Source organism: Watersipora subatra, chromosome 5, assembly GCF_963576615.1.
Source record: "Watersipora subatra chromosome 5, tzWatSuba1.1, whole genome shotgun sequence".
In the NCBI taxonomy this organism is placed as follows: Eukaryota; Metazoa; Bryozoa; class Gymnolaemata; order Cheilostomatida; family Watersiporidae; genus Watersipora; species Watersipora subatra.
This window is the reverse complement of record NC_088712.1, coordinates 53,754,887-53,767,474: the sequence shown is the minus strand read 5'-3', so window position 1 is coordinate 53,767,474 and position 12,588 is coordinate 53,754,887. Positions and strand designations below refer to the sequence as shown.

General features: G+C 37.7%; 1 protein-coding gene across 1 annotated transcript in view; it reads right to left on the bottom strand.

The window, feature by feature from the left end:
• Positions 1 to 608: 608 nt before the first annotated feature.
• LOC137397658 (nidogen-like) overlaps positions 609 to 12,588 on the bottom strand; it is a 45,845-nt gene continuing 33,865 nt past the window's right edge. The window contains exons 13-22 of the mRNA XM_068083960.1: positions 10,563 to 10,667; positions 9,090 to 9,239; positions 7,542 to 7,790; positions 6,874 to 6,984; positions 6,483 to 6,608; positions 5,145 to 5,316; positions 3,605 to 3,762; positions 2,204 to 2,327; positions 1,310 to 1,428; positions 609 to 1,154 (exon numbers count right to left, since the gene is read on the bottom strand). Of these exons, the coding sequence (XP_067940061.1) occupies positions 1,024 to 1,154; positions 1,310 to 1,428; positions 2,204 to 2,327; positions 3,605 to 3,762; positions 5,145 to 5,316; positions 6,483 to 6,608; positions 6,874 to 6,984; positions 7,542 to 7,790; positions 9,090 to 9,239; positions 10,563 to 10,667 (1,445 nt within the window). The 3' untranslated portion in view covers positions 609 to 1,023. The remainder of the gene's footprint in view (positions 1,155 to 1,309; positions 1,429 to 2,203; positions 2,328 to 3,604; positions 3,763 to 5,144; positions 5,317 to 6,482; positions 6,609 to 6,873; positions 6,985 to 7,541; positions 7,791 to 9,089; positions 9,240 to 10,562; positions 10,668 to 12,588) is intronic.

Below are 12,588 nucleotides of genomic sequence, written 5' to 3'. Positions count from 1 at the left end.
CCTGTCGTTCGGTCTTTCCAGCAATAGCTATTAAATTCTTTGAATGAAAGATATGCATCCGGCTGGATTCTATCTCAGAACCTCCCAATTAGCAGGCAGTTAACTAACCAACTAAGCTACGCAAGATGCAAAGGAATCACAATGCAATATGAACCATTACGTTGTTAAAATATGTATAACACTTCACGTTACGCAATGTCACCAAAGCTTTCTCTCAGGGCTTTCATTTGTAAGTTTAGCAATATTGGATAGGATAGTAGCATACTCAAATAAGTCCTTGGTAATGTGCAAGGCAATGGAAAGCTGCCACTGTTTTTTAATACCTGTGGAATGCCGGACGTTCGGCTAGTACTGTATATAGACTGTTATTGTGCCAGAGTTGTCTGCTCTTCTCCAAATTGGATGTTGATCAGTGAAAATCTAATTCTACTGGACCTGTTATCAGGCTAGTTTGGACAGCTAATCATTTAACCCTTCTTTATCTGCCATTAATTTAAAGAATTCACTTCAACATTGTAACTATGAAAACTATGTGCCATGAAACTATGTTTTCGTAAGCAACAAACAAGATATTAGTAGATATTTAAAGAATGAATGACACTATCAGCTAGAGATGAATAGTAAGATATATTTCAGCTTTATACAAACTCAAACTGCAATTAAATCCACAATAAGTATATTCAATACTAGAGAGTGATGAACAATTATTGACAATTTACTGATTTTGAAACTACTAGTAGACCTGATTCAACCGATAGCGCGAACTAACCTGAAATACGATAAATATAAGGCAATTGTTAACTGAAACACGTTCGAAACTGAGTAACACCACAGAGTATTATGACTATAAGGAGACTGGAAGCTCGATGAACTTTTTGAGATTACACTATAACGAGATGACTTATCGATTCTTAACACAACGACTAAAGTTTGCATAAAATGTTAAAATCTGTTTGTGACAATGTTTTTCAACTCTGTACTATAATTCTCCTGTATTCATTTACTGTTGACGTTTCCAGTCTGTTAAGATCGAAATATTCTGTTGCACTCATCCTGGTCAACATTATCTGGACAAGCACATGTTGCTTCTCGGTCTGATGTGGGCAGACATAGAAACTTGCATTCCCCATTATTGTAGGAGCACCTGTTGGCACCTGTAGCAATGTAATCAAATTATGTATTAGAAGGAGCAAAGTATTTTTCAATGCTTGACTATTGTAGAAGATTCATGTGATCATGATCATCATTTTGACACAAAGCGATGTTTGAAAGAGAGGAAAGAAGCGACAAGATGAAACAAGTGACATACCAGGAAAACACTGACTAGGTACAGGCTCTATGCTGTAAGCCTTTCCATTACCACCATTAGGGAAAAGGATACTAGCACCAAGTACATCACCTCCTCTTGGAATTGACTGAATAGCATTTCTACAAAGTTATAGAATAATATTACACATAATAACTCATAATTTAAGACCCTCACCACGCTTTGACAGAGAAAACGCAAGGTATTAAACAACTATGTATTACCAAATTTTCCGCACCATATCATAGGGTCAGTCTCAACTGCATGGTCTACTTTTGTACTTGACCAATATACAAGGCGTACCCTATTATACGACGCAAAACAACAGCCAAGACAAAACAGTGAGCTTAGCAAACTTTGTTGGATAAAATATTCACTCTTCTATAAAACTCTCAAAGTTGTCATCAGCGGTATCAGAATGAAACAGCTGAGCTATTTCACTGTCCAACATTACGGGTTTCTCCTCATTATTATCTCAGTCTGACAGGCTGACTGCGGATCAACATTCTTGCCGGCTTTTAAAAATTTTTCAACAATAGAAGCTGGCTTTACCTTAGCCCATGTGTCTATAATCCACCCACCTATGCTGCCGTAACTTGCCCGTTGCTGTCTGTAGTTTGAACTGAGCCTCATAAGCATGTTGCTCTGCCGATTCCATTTTAGGCGCTTTTAAACAAGAGTAATTAGCAGTGGGGCTCTGCTGTGTACTTAAGGGCTTTTGTTCTTTTGGAGGGAAATGATCTGCAGGGCCGTTACCTTAGTGCACTTAACAAAGGCACACAACAGATTTTTAAAACTCAGTCCAGATACATAGCACAGTAAATTTTTTTTATAGAAAATGTTAGACTTTCAAGCGCGCTTAATAGTGCTAAGGCACAACTACAGTTTGAGCCTCACTTGTTCCAATCTGTCCAGTAGAAGTTATCTCTGTAGGTGGTCAGACTGAATGGATAAGTTGCCAGATCATACACAACCATGCGTCCTCTTCCATCTCTGTTGATGCATTCCAACTTCTGGGTGCCTAAACATGCCAAGTGAACGGCTATGAAAGCAAAGACAATGGCGTATCACTACAGCATTGACTGAACGCATAACAAGTGTAAACCCTCCTAAATGATTTAGTAATTCCTATAACACCGTGTACAGCAGCCAGCCAGATTATATACGTGCTATAAAAAACAAATTTTGATTATTGTTGGAAACTACTATTAGTGAATAGACAAATACTTTTAATCACTGTTTTCATGACGAGGATGATGCAGATCTGGAGTTGTGCGGACATTGAGTTACCGTGTGATAAGTGTTTCAATAGACATTTAGATGTTACGGATGAACGCGGGACCTTTGTTAAAAAAGATAAGGAATTCTACACCAGAGGTCATAGCAGTTCACTCTTGGTCTCATCAAACCGAAATAGGAACAACTGAAGTCTGCAAAATGTTTAAAATGTCATTGAGCGTTATTTTCTTGGGTAACATTTACGAGAGCCACTTCCATCTTTGGCACGCATGAAACATTTGACAAAATTCTGTGAGCAACAAAAATCACCTGGCTCGCTGCTTCCAGCTTGCAGATGATGCAAACTTATGAAGTATCTGCGTTATGGAAACAACGCGGATAACATTAAACATGGATAATATATAATCTTACCCATGATTGGTCAATGCAACCTACTCTTGGCAAATGCCAATCATTTACATGTTGCAAATGAGACACTGATATATCTCTAGGAGCAAATACACGATTTATGTCACTATCCTAAGGAGTTTCACTGCTTAGACAGATGATTTATGGTGTTTACGTGGCAAGGGTGCATATCACATGACTGGCAGGTGAATTGTTGCAATTTTAATGCAGTCATTCTCATCGATCGAATGCATTACAATAGTTTGCTTGAAAGGCAACAAATTTAATGGTTTTACAATTCCACTATTTCTCATAGTATCCAGCGTCGTCAAGAAAAATTGGAATCAAATGTGCGAATTTGACCAACACTTCATGGCCGATGTGTAAAAAACTTACCTAGACGTACTTAATTTCATGAGCCTCAGCATTTATTTTAATGTTTTCGGTGTTTTCATGCATCATTACAAAGCTACCTGAATCATGTAGAAGGTGTCTACAGCCTGAGCTGCAACTAAGCCGCTTCAGACAAGAATAATGAAAATTGCAAAATGTGCAGAAAATTTGTGAAATCTTCTTTAGTGGATTAGATTAGAACTATTTTCAATGGTCAACTTTGTATCAAGCCAGCACCTCCAGTATACTATTAACAAAGTGTAAGATTATAGTTCTCACCTGCATCTGCCCAGCACACCTGCTGACGATACATATTGTACGTTATACCATTTGGCAAGGAGAGGTCAGTGTCTACGAGCACTCGTCGTCCTGTCCCGTCCATATTGGCTACTTCTATCTTTGCCTCAGCTCTATTCCAGTCTGTCCAGTAAATCTTCCTGCAGTAGAAGCGTAAGACGTGACTAACAAGAAGAGACTCCATAACACTTCGCTAGAAGCAATGTGCATTGCTATATAATCATCACTGTTTTAGCTTATTCGATACACCCAACAATATAACAATATCCATTCCAACATCAGCTAAAAAAGCTGACCTCACTGGCAGGTAATGCAAACACGTCGCTAATAGATATTGAAGATGACGCTATGGCATATGCAATGATAATTATAATGAAATTACTAATATTATTATTGTTACGTTCTTCGTGCTTACTGATGTCTGTTTATCAATGCGCCATTCTTTGATATTATGTAAGAGAATACTGTATAACAAATTTTTGTACACCCTGACTACGGGGTGTGTTTGGTCCAGGTCCAGCATCGAATTAGAAAATAATTGTCATCCAGAAGAAATATAGGGTACCTTAATATACAGTAACTGCTGATGGCGACCAGCACTGACGGCAAGTGAAAACCCAAGAAGCAGCATCTACCCACCTTTTTTACACATTAGATCTAACGTAAGTCGTAATTCTAGAGCAAGTTTGGGTACAAAAACATGGCACATTAAAATATTTGGTTCACAGAGCTGTTTTATTTAAACAAAAGCCTGGTTTGCTTGTTCATCATTTTGACTATAATAAAAAAGCTGCAAGGAGATCTTTGAGAAATAACAAGGAGATCATGTAAGTAACCTTTTGAGAAATAACAAGCTAGTTTAATGTTTGTTTCCTAAATCTAGTTGATCACCAAAAAGGTTCATAGACTCCTAGCCTACTTTTTATTGCTCCAAACTACTGCTAAATTTACGTTGACCGCGTCTCCTCCCTCCGTGTCATGCACAAAAGAACTGCAGCTATTGAAAAATTTGCGATGCACTGAAGACATTAATATTACTGTATGAAAAAACAATGCTGAGGCGTGAATTACAGATATTTTTCTATGTACGGTGTGCCAACTATTTCCTATTTTCAACAACATTTTCAACAGGGCACCCATTGTACACTGGATATAATGAATCATAGCTTTACTGCATATTTCTTTACAATCAAAGACAATAGTTACGACATTTCATATCGTAAGACAAGCAATTATTAAACAAATTTGCATATGGTTGGTCCGATTACCAGACCTATATTAAATAAATGATGAAAATCATATTCACAGTAGGTAGTTGTAAAACGGCTCTGAACGATCTGTCATTCTTGTAATATCACTCTATGGTTTGCCTAGTACAGCGAACAATCTATGGCAATGGTTTAGTTAGTAACAAACATGTGCGACCAATGCCAGCGCACCCAATTGAAGAATAAGTGATAGACACCAACAAAGCGATTTATCATAAACATATATAGAAACTTGTAAAACTTTCTATACCAACCCATCAATTGGATCGACAGCAATAGCTCGAGGATTAACTAGACCAGTGTCAACTATGACCTTGCGATACCGTCCTTCGAGATCAGCCACCTCAATACGATCTAGGGCTGAGTCAGTGAAGAAGATTACACGACTAACCCAATCTACTGCTAGGCCTTCTGGTGAGCTCAGACCTGAGGAAGACAAAGTAGGGTAGACAACTCTAATACAAACACAAGTTTGTAACTAGGTAAAGTACTAACTTCCCACCTACTGTAAGGAAGTAATACATGTCAAACACTGGACAAGTAGATTACAAGGTACAGCTGATGAGACTGGCCAGCCAGATAAACTAATATAAATATTTTATCCAGATGTTCTTCAACAACACAACACTAGAGCCAATTCTATTTTTAACAAATTAATCAGGTTGTTTACTCGAAGCAATACTAACACAACTAGACCTCAACCTATGATGTGTAACAACTAACAACTGTGTAAAATGTAGGCGAATACTGGTCTCAACGTAGGAAGTAGTAATCTCAGCATAATCAAGAATTAACCATAAAAATAATAAAAAGATAAAAAATAGTTTACCCAGCATCTAGTATATGTTTGAGTGAGTTACACTCCATTTCTATCACTCACTCTACCCCTGAACCTACTCATTGTCATGCCTGCACTTCTGCCTGCACTTCTGCCTGCACATCCCTAAGGAATGTAGTAACAATACAAACCTTTTTTTATTAAAACCAATATAAACAAACTTAATTAGCTAACTGAACAAACTCTACCTATGCACCAACCCTCTTCTGTACTGTCAAGGCTACACACCAATTCTACTGTCTATAAATTTAAAATGAAAACCTTTTTCTATTGAATATTACTTTATTACTTTATTATTACTTTAGTTTCTACATATAATTTGGGTTTTTTAGGTTTGTACAATTACTTTTTATTCGAGCTTTATACGAGGCATTAGTTTTAATATTATTTGTAATTACTTAGTGTATATAAATTGTTAGACTCTGGAAAGACTTATATGACACCGTACTCTCATGAACATACTTGTAAGTCAAAGTTTGACTTTTAACCTGTCACATTCTTTGGTGTATTCAATGATAATCCGCAACATTTCAACAACATCGTACCTTGACCAAGCATAAATGATTCTTAGCGTAAATGTCATTCTCCAGTAAAAAATATCCACATTAACTGTACATTATGATAGAATAAAGCCTTATTCTTTGATAAAGTAAATAATTTAATCACATGAAATCAGCCCGTAATACCTGATACAAATAAGCACACTGGCCAATACGATCAGCTACAATGTTTAAACAAGCATTATCGCACTCACCATCAATGATCACCTGACTGTCGGAACTATTGTCCAGTGATGCTCGACTAATCGTACCAGTGCCGATGTCACTATAGTAGAACATTCTATCCTTGCAGTCAGCAGCTAGTCCTACCAGTGTCTGCCCTGCTTATAACAAGTAGACTTGACATTAAGCATAACTTAGTTGGCAACAACTAAAATAAAATAACCACAACACATCTGCATGATCGCAAACTCTATGGGATGAGTAATACCCATCTTCGACGATTCACATTTTTCGACCTATTGACCTTTAATAGTTCATTTCGATATAAACTATCAATTGTTTTCAATAGAGCTTCAGAGACTGCGGATGAATTTCTAATGCAAATGCATAATACTGGTCAATGCATAGTCTTTTTCGTCAAACCTGATTTATGTAGGATTCGTCTTCCTCTGTCACCGCCAGCCTGGTAGAATGGCACTCTAAACACGGACATTCCTTGGGTGAAGAGGAGATAATTCCCTTGCTCATTCATCGCTGTCAATGTAGCACAGTGCAACATATTTTATAACACTTAGACAACCGCGTAACACAAAGGTTTGTATTCCATATCCAGTAGTATTATGCCTGTGACATCTTAATAAAGGACAATTCTTAACTTCAGAAATTATTTCTTATCCGACGTGATGTTACAATCAACCAACAATGTTCGTAGCAGTGAGGTACATGAGCTGCAAATATCTCACCTAGGAACAACAATGAATGCAGAGAAAAAAATCCAAACTTGCTTTACTGAAGACTACACTAGAGATGGGCATTGTAAACACAGGAGTTAGCCTCAAACTGTGATACATTTCAAGAACAAATTCTAACATCTAGCCCAACACACCAGGTATAGTAGCATAAAACTGTCATCTACAGGAGTATCTCTAATAAAACTGATCAGAAACCTCAGCCAGGTGACAACCTCAAGCAAATATATAGTTTCCATATCAAGTATTTCCTGGCCGGTTCATGCAGCAAACAATCCAAAGAGACATTTCCTCAGTCATTTGCTGCATACACAAGGTAAAAACGACGAATCTCTTACTCACCTTTGCATGAGGTGCCATCCCCTTCATAGCCGGGATTACATATACACACATAGTCACCAGCAGAGGCACGCGAGCAAACAGCATTTCTGTCACAAAGTGCTGGTCTCGTCATGCAGTTGTCCTGAAGAGGAGTACAAATGGTGCCATCCCCTATGAAGCCTGACCTGCAAACACATCTAGGTCCGGATGCAGTGTCGTAGCAATCAGCATCTGGGTGGCAGATATTGACCTCGTTGCACGTGTTGACAGCTGTAATCATAATGGCTAACTTTACTAACATGGAAGAACATATTTACTTAATAAGAGTCGTTTCTATCCGTCTGTCCAAAGAAGCCATGGTAGAGAAAACAGATTGCATCATACAGGATTTAAACACATGACATTCGGTTTGGCATCTGTACACTCTTAACACTTTGGTTTAAGAGTCGGGTCTGCCTTCCAGCATATTGGATTAATTGTACACGTACTTATTCTCTGTGCTATATCGGCACACCTAATGATCTCTCACAGCACTCGAGGCTGCCAGAGTAATAGTAGCAATAAAGCGAGGCTTAATAATTAATTTGCCCAGCATCTTGAACAGAACAACCCAGTAAAACTAAGGACCTTTGTACGGGCTTAAAGGCTCTCTTCCATGGATAAGTATCATCCTTCGATAGTTGCCGTCCTTTAGAAGAGCTCTTCACGCTGCACCTCTATACAAGTTGACTGCCTATCCTAACCATTACCCAGCATGCATATATAATTATACATGGCCGGCAATGAGTACAGAAGACAATTTCCTCAGTAGGAAATAAAGAAACAACAAATGCAGGAGATTTAGTATACACCACATTTCCCCAAAATCGCATTGCAATCAACTAACTTTGATATGTTTCTATCAGAATTCTTGCAATGGTTAGGCATTAATATCAATATAGAGCAATAATTTATGATTAATAAACCAATAAAAATGTCATCTAGCTGACATGATGCTTGTTAGCGCTTGTTCATGCTTGTTAGAACTTGTCTCTGCTAGTCATCAGGTCATGTAGATACTTTTAGCGGTGAGTGGTTCAGAAGGTACACCAACTACTCATACAACAGAAGATTAGCTATAGAAGAAGATAAGGAGACACAGGGGTACATACCAGTGGTGGTACAGAGCATACAACAGAGAGTTAGCTATAGAAGAAGATAAGGAGACACAGGGGTACATACCAGTGGTGGTACAGAGCATACAACAGAGAGTTAGCTATAGAAGAAAACTAGGAGACACAAGGGTACATACCAGTGGTGGTACAGAGCATACAACAGATTAGCTATAGAAGAAGACGAGGAGACACAGGGGTACATACCAGTGGTGGTACAGAGCATGCAACAGAGGGTTAGCTATAGAAGAAGACGAGGAGACACAGGGGTACATGCCAGTAGTGGTACAGAGCATGCAACAGAGGGTTAGCTATAGAAGAAGACGAGAAGACACAGAGGGTACATACCAGTAGTGGTACAGAGCATACAACAGAGGGTTAGCTATAGAAGAAGACGAGGAGACACAGGGGTACATACCAGTAGTGGTACAGAGCCGCCCGTCACCTTGGAAGCCATCATTGCACTTGCACTGGAACTTGTTGTCTCTGATAGACAACTGGCAGTGAGCATTATCCCCGCACTCACTGTGGCTCTGGCAAGCAGCCTCCACACAGACAGAAGCTGAATCTATTGAACGAAAAAAAAAAGTTAAACCGCCTTCTCATGAAGCTCTCGGGCTTCACTCCAAAATAGGAAAGCATTTATCTTATGATCATCATTTTGACAATCCATTTCCTTCCCGATGAGTTACTAGAAATCTGTTGGATAGTTCAAAGCTTCATTACATTACAAGAAAGCGTTGAGAAACCGAGGGAAGTTCATATCAACCATATCCAAAGGACATCAAATTGGTTAGAGTTTACATACTAGAAATATTTCAAGGTGTAAACACACTAGGCGATTTTATCGCGAGCGTCATGAGGAGGGCGGAGATATCGCTAGCGTGTGCATAAACACACTTGAGCGATTCACTAGCAAGCGATATAATGGGCACGCCCACAAACTGCCAATAAAATTCCGTATCATTAGTTTCTTCGGAGTTAATAAATTTAGGTCAGTCAATATGGCGCCGTCTAAGCGACAACGTAAACAACTTACGCATTTGTTATTAAACCTATCTCACTTTCACGGATTGTACACTGCCTACACTACAAGGAGACATAAGAAAAACGATTATTGCATTTTTCACTGTAATATTTTTCACTATTTTTATACATATCTTATTTTGTAGTGGTTTTTTATATTTAGGCCTAATGTATTAAATATTTACCGTTCTCAAGATGGTCAACCTGCGCAACGATTGACTCCAAATGTTGGTTTTCAACTTGGATTTTTTGTAATTTTTGTTTGTTATGGTGCACATGACTGGGAGTGCTATTATTAAATTTATGAACAATTCAGTGCTCGTTCTGAAGATGTTTCAATATTAACAAAATAGCAAATTGTCGCTACTGTACGTTGGTGAACATCGATAAGAAATAATTACCCGCCATAAAATTGCATTCTGGTAAAATCCAACCAATCGAAATGCATCTCGCTAGCGATAAAGTTGTGCAGAGAAAGTCTAGCGTTATCGCTCTGGATGAGCACGCTGGGTGAATTCTAGCGCAGATTAGCGCCACGCAGCGCGATATCGCTCTAAATATCGCCTAGTGTGTTTATACCTTTAAAAGTAAAAGATGCTAGATTTCCCTAGAAACTATAATCAACAATTAAATAAACAACAATTTAATTACAGATAAATAATGATAGGCAAACAGCAGCGAAACTAGTGATACTATCACCTACAGCTATTAGCACTGAGCAACACTGTAGTCTATCACTAACAACTGTCAGTACTATCACAACTGGACAACACTAGACTATCACTAACAACTGTTAGTACTAACTACAACAACTGGACGACTATTGCAGTTGTTAGTACTATGGAAAAAAGTTTGCAAAACTTACAAAGGTATCCAGGGTTACAAACGCATCTATATTCTTGGTTGTTCTGAACGCAGTAAGAATTTTCACCGCAGAGATCTCTGTTGTAGTAGCAGTTGTTTTGTTGTTCTGCATAACAAAAACATATATTATTAAATTATTTTAATATGGAGCCAGAAATCTATATATATATATATATATATACAGTCAAACGTGGATAACTCGTCCACGGATAGCTCGAACACATGGTTAATTCGAACATTTCCTTTGGTCCGTTCCCACGTAATGATAAATTGCTATAGATAACTCGAATTCAACACTGTTAATTCGAACTGTTTTTTTGCCCAACAGCTACCGAAACGGTTGTTTTCGCTTTAGAAAATCACTTTATTCAAAGCCATAGAGGTAAACTTCATCTTTTCGTAATTCATAAGCGTCGTTATTACCACCATCGGCAAAATATTTTTGTCAACGACTTTTTTAAAAGTTTGGTGAAATTTGATTTATACTGCGATACGATGAATAGCACGGGCTAGCCGGGTCACGCGCGCAAGAATTTTCGCCACGCACATACAAAACAAAAATTGCATCTCTATACTTTTTCATGAAAACGTTTTAAACTTTACATTAGAAGCATTTAACTTGAAACAAGCCATTTGTGCTTATGATTTATATTATAGTTTGTATATGTGCATGTATCTACTAATAAATAAGTAAATATATGGACTTGTGACAGTGCTCTGATAACTTGAATGCTCTGATAATTCGAACACTTTTGCTCGGTCCCTTGAAGTTCGAGTTATCCATGTTTGACTGTATATATATATACAGATACATGTAAACAAAGGAACAAGGAAAGATACATATAAACTCAAACTTTGACTCTACTAAATACAGTAGACATTTCTATAACGTAAACACTATGATAACGTAGACATATTTTTATGTAAATTCCATTTAACGTAATAAATTTAAGCGGTTGCTTTGTATTACGTAGGAAATTCCGTATATCGTAGAGTGTCAAGTAGTTGCAAGTGCTCAACTTCAATTTTGAAACAACAAGAGTAATAGTTGGCTAAATAGTAATAGTAATAAATAAAACATCGTTTTATTTATTGCCGCTTGGAGGAGAGTACAGTACATATATCTATTTAAATCACAAAGTTTGTCATCTGTCGTTCGGTCTGTCCAGCTACAGCTATTAGTATCTAGCAATGATAAATCCGCATCGCAGAAGATTTGATCTCAGAACCTCACGTTCACCAGGCGATAAACTAACCAATTAAGCTACGTGAGATGTAACAGACTAACTCATTCGCACCCGAGGCGAGTTAACTCGCGTATTTATAACTTTGCTATGCACCCAACGCGAGTTATCTCGTCTCTGAAATTTACCAACTCATTGTATCGTTATTTTTAAATCATAAAAGAAAATCTTTGATTAGTTAGACCAATTATATACAGCCCCCCAAGGATAGGCGACGGCTATCATATGGGTGGGGTTTGATGATCGTGCTCTGTTAGGATTGTGTAAGCCTGGGTTTCGGAGCTAACACAATTCTCGTGGGGCGGTCGCGTTGCCTTGTTAGGTTTTGGAAAAGATGACTCGCTGTTATCGTGTCATTAGCTCATTCAGTCATTAGGCCCCGCAATTCACAATAGCAAACCTTGAATTTATACAATGTAGGGGTAACACCTAACTAAAAAAAATGAATCCATGGAAAATAAAACATTTCAAATTATCTATTTTTACTAATTTTGAAATGGGTAGGTATCGTAGTATATGCTTAAAGTTAAATATAATTTACCCAAAATCACCCGAACAACAGCCTTTTTTTTCTAGTTTTTGATTAATATTTTGCCACCCCTAATATAAAATGACAGTCTTTCATCGTTGTCACATTGTTTTACCTGGCCAATAAGATAGGACAGCAGGCAAAGCTGTGGAGTGTAGTTTTCATACTCAAAATCTAAATATAAAACCAAATTTGAGCTATTTTACGATTGCGAATATTAATATCGTGAATGCTTGCGAATGGCAAATGGACTA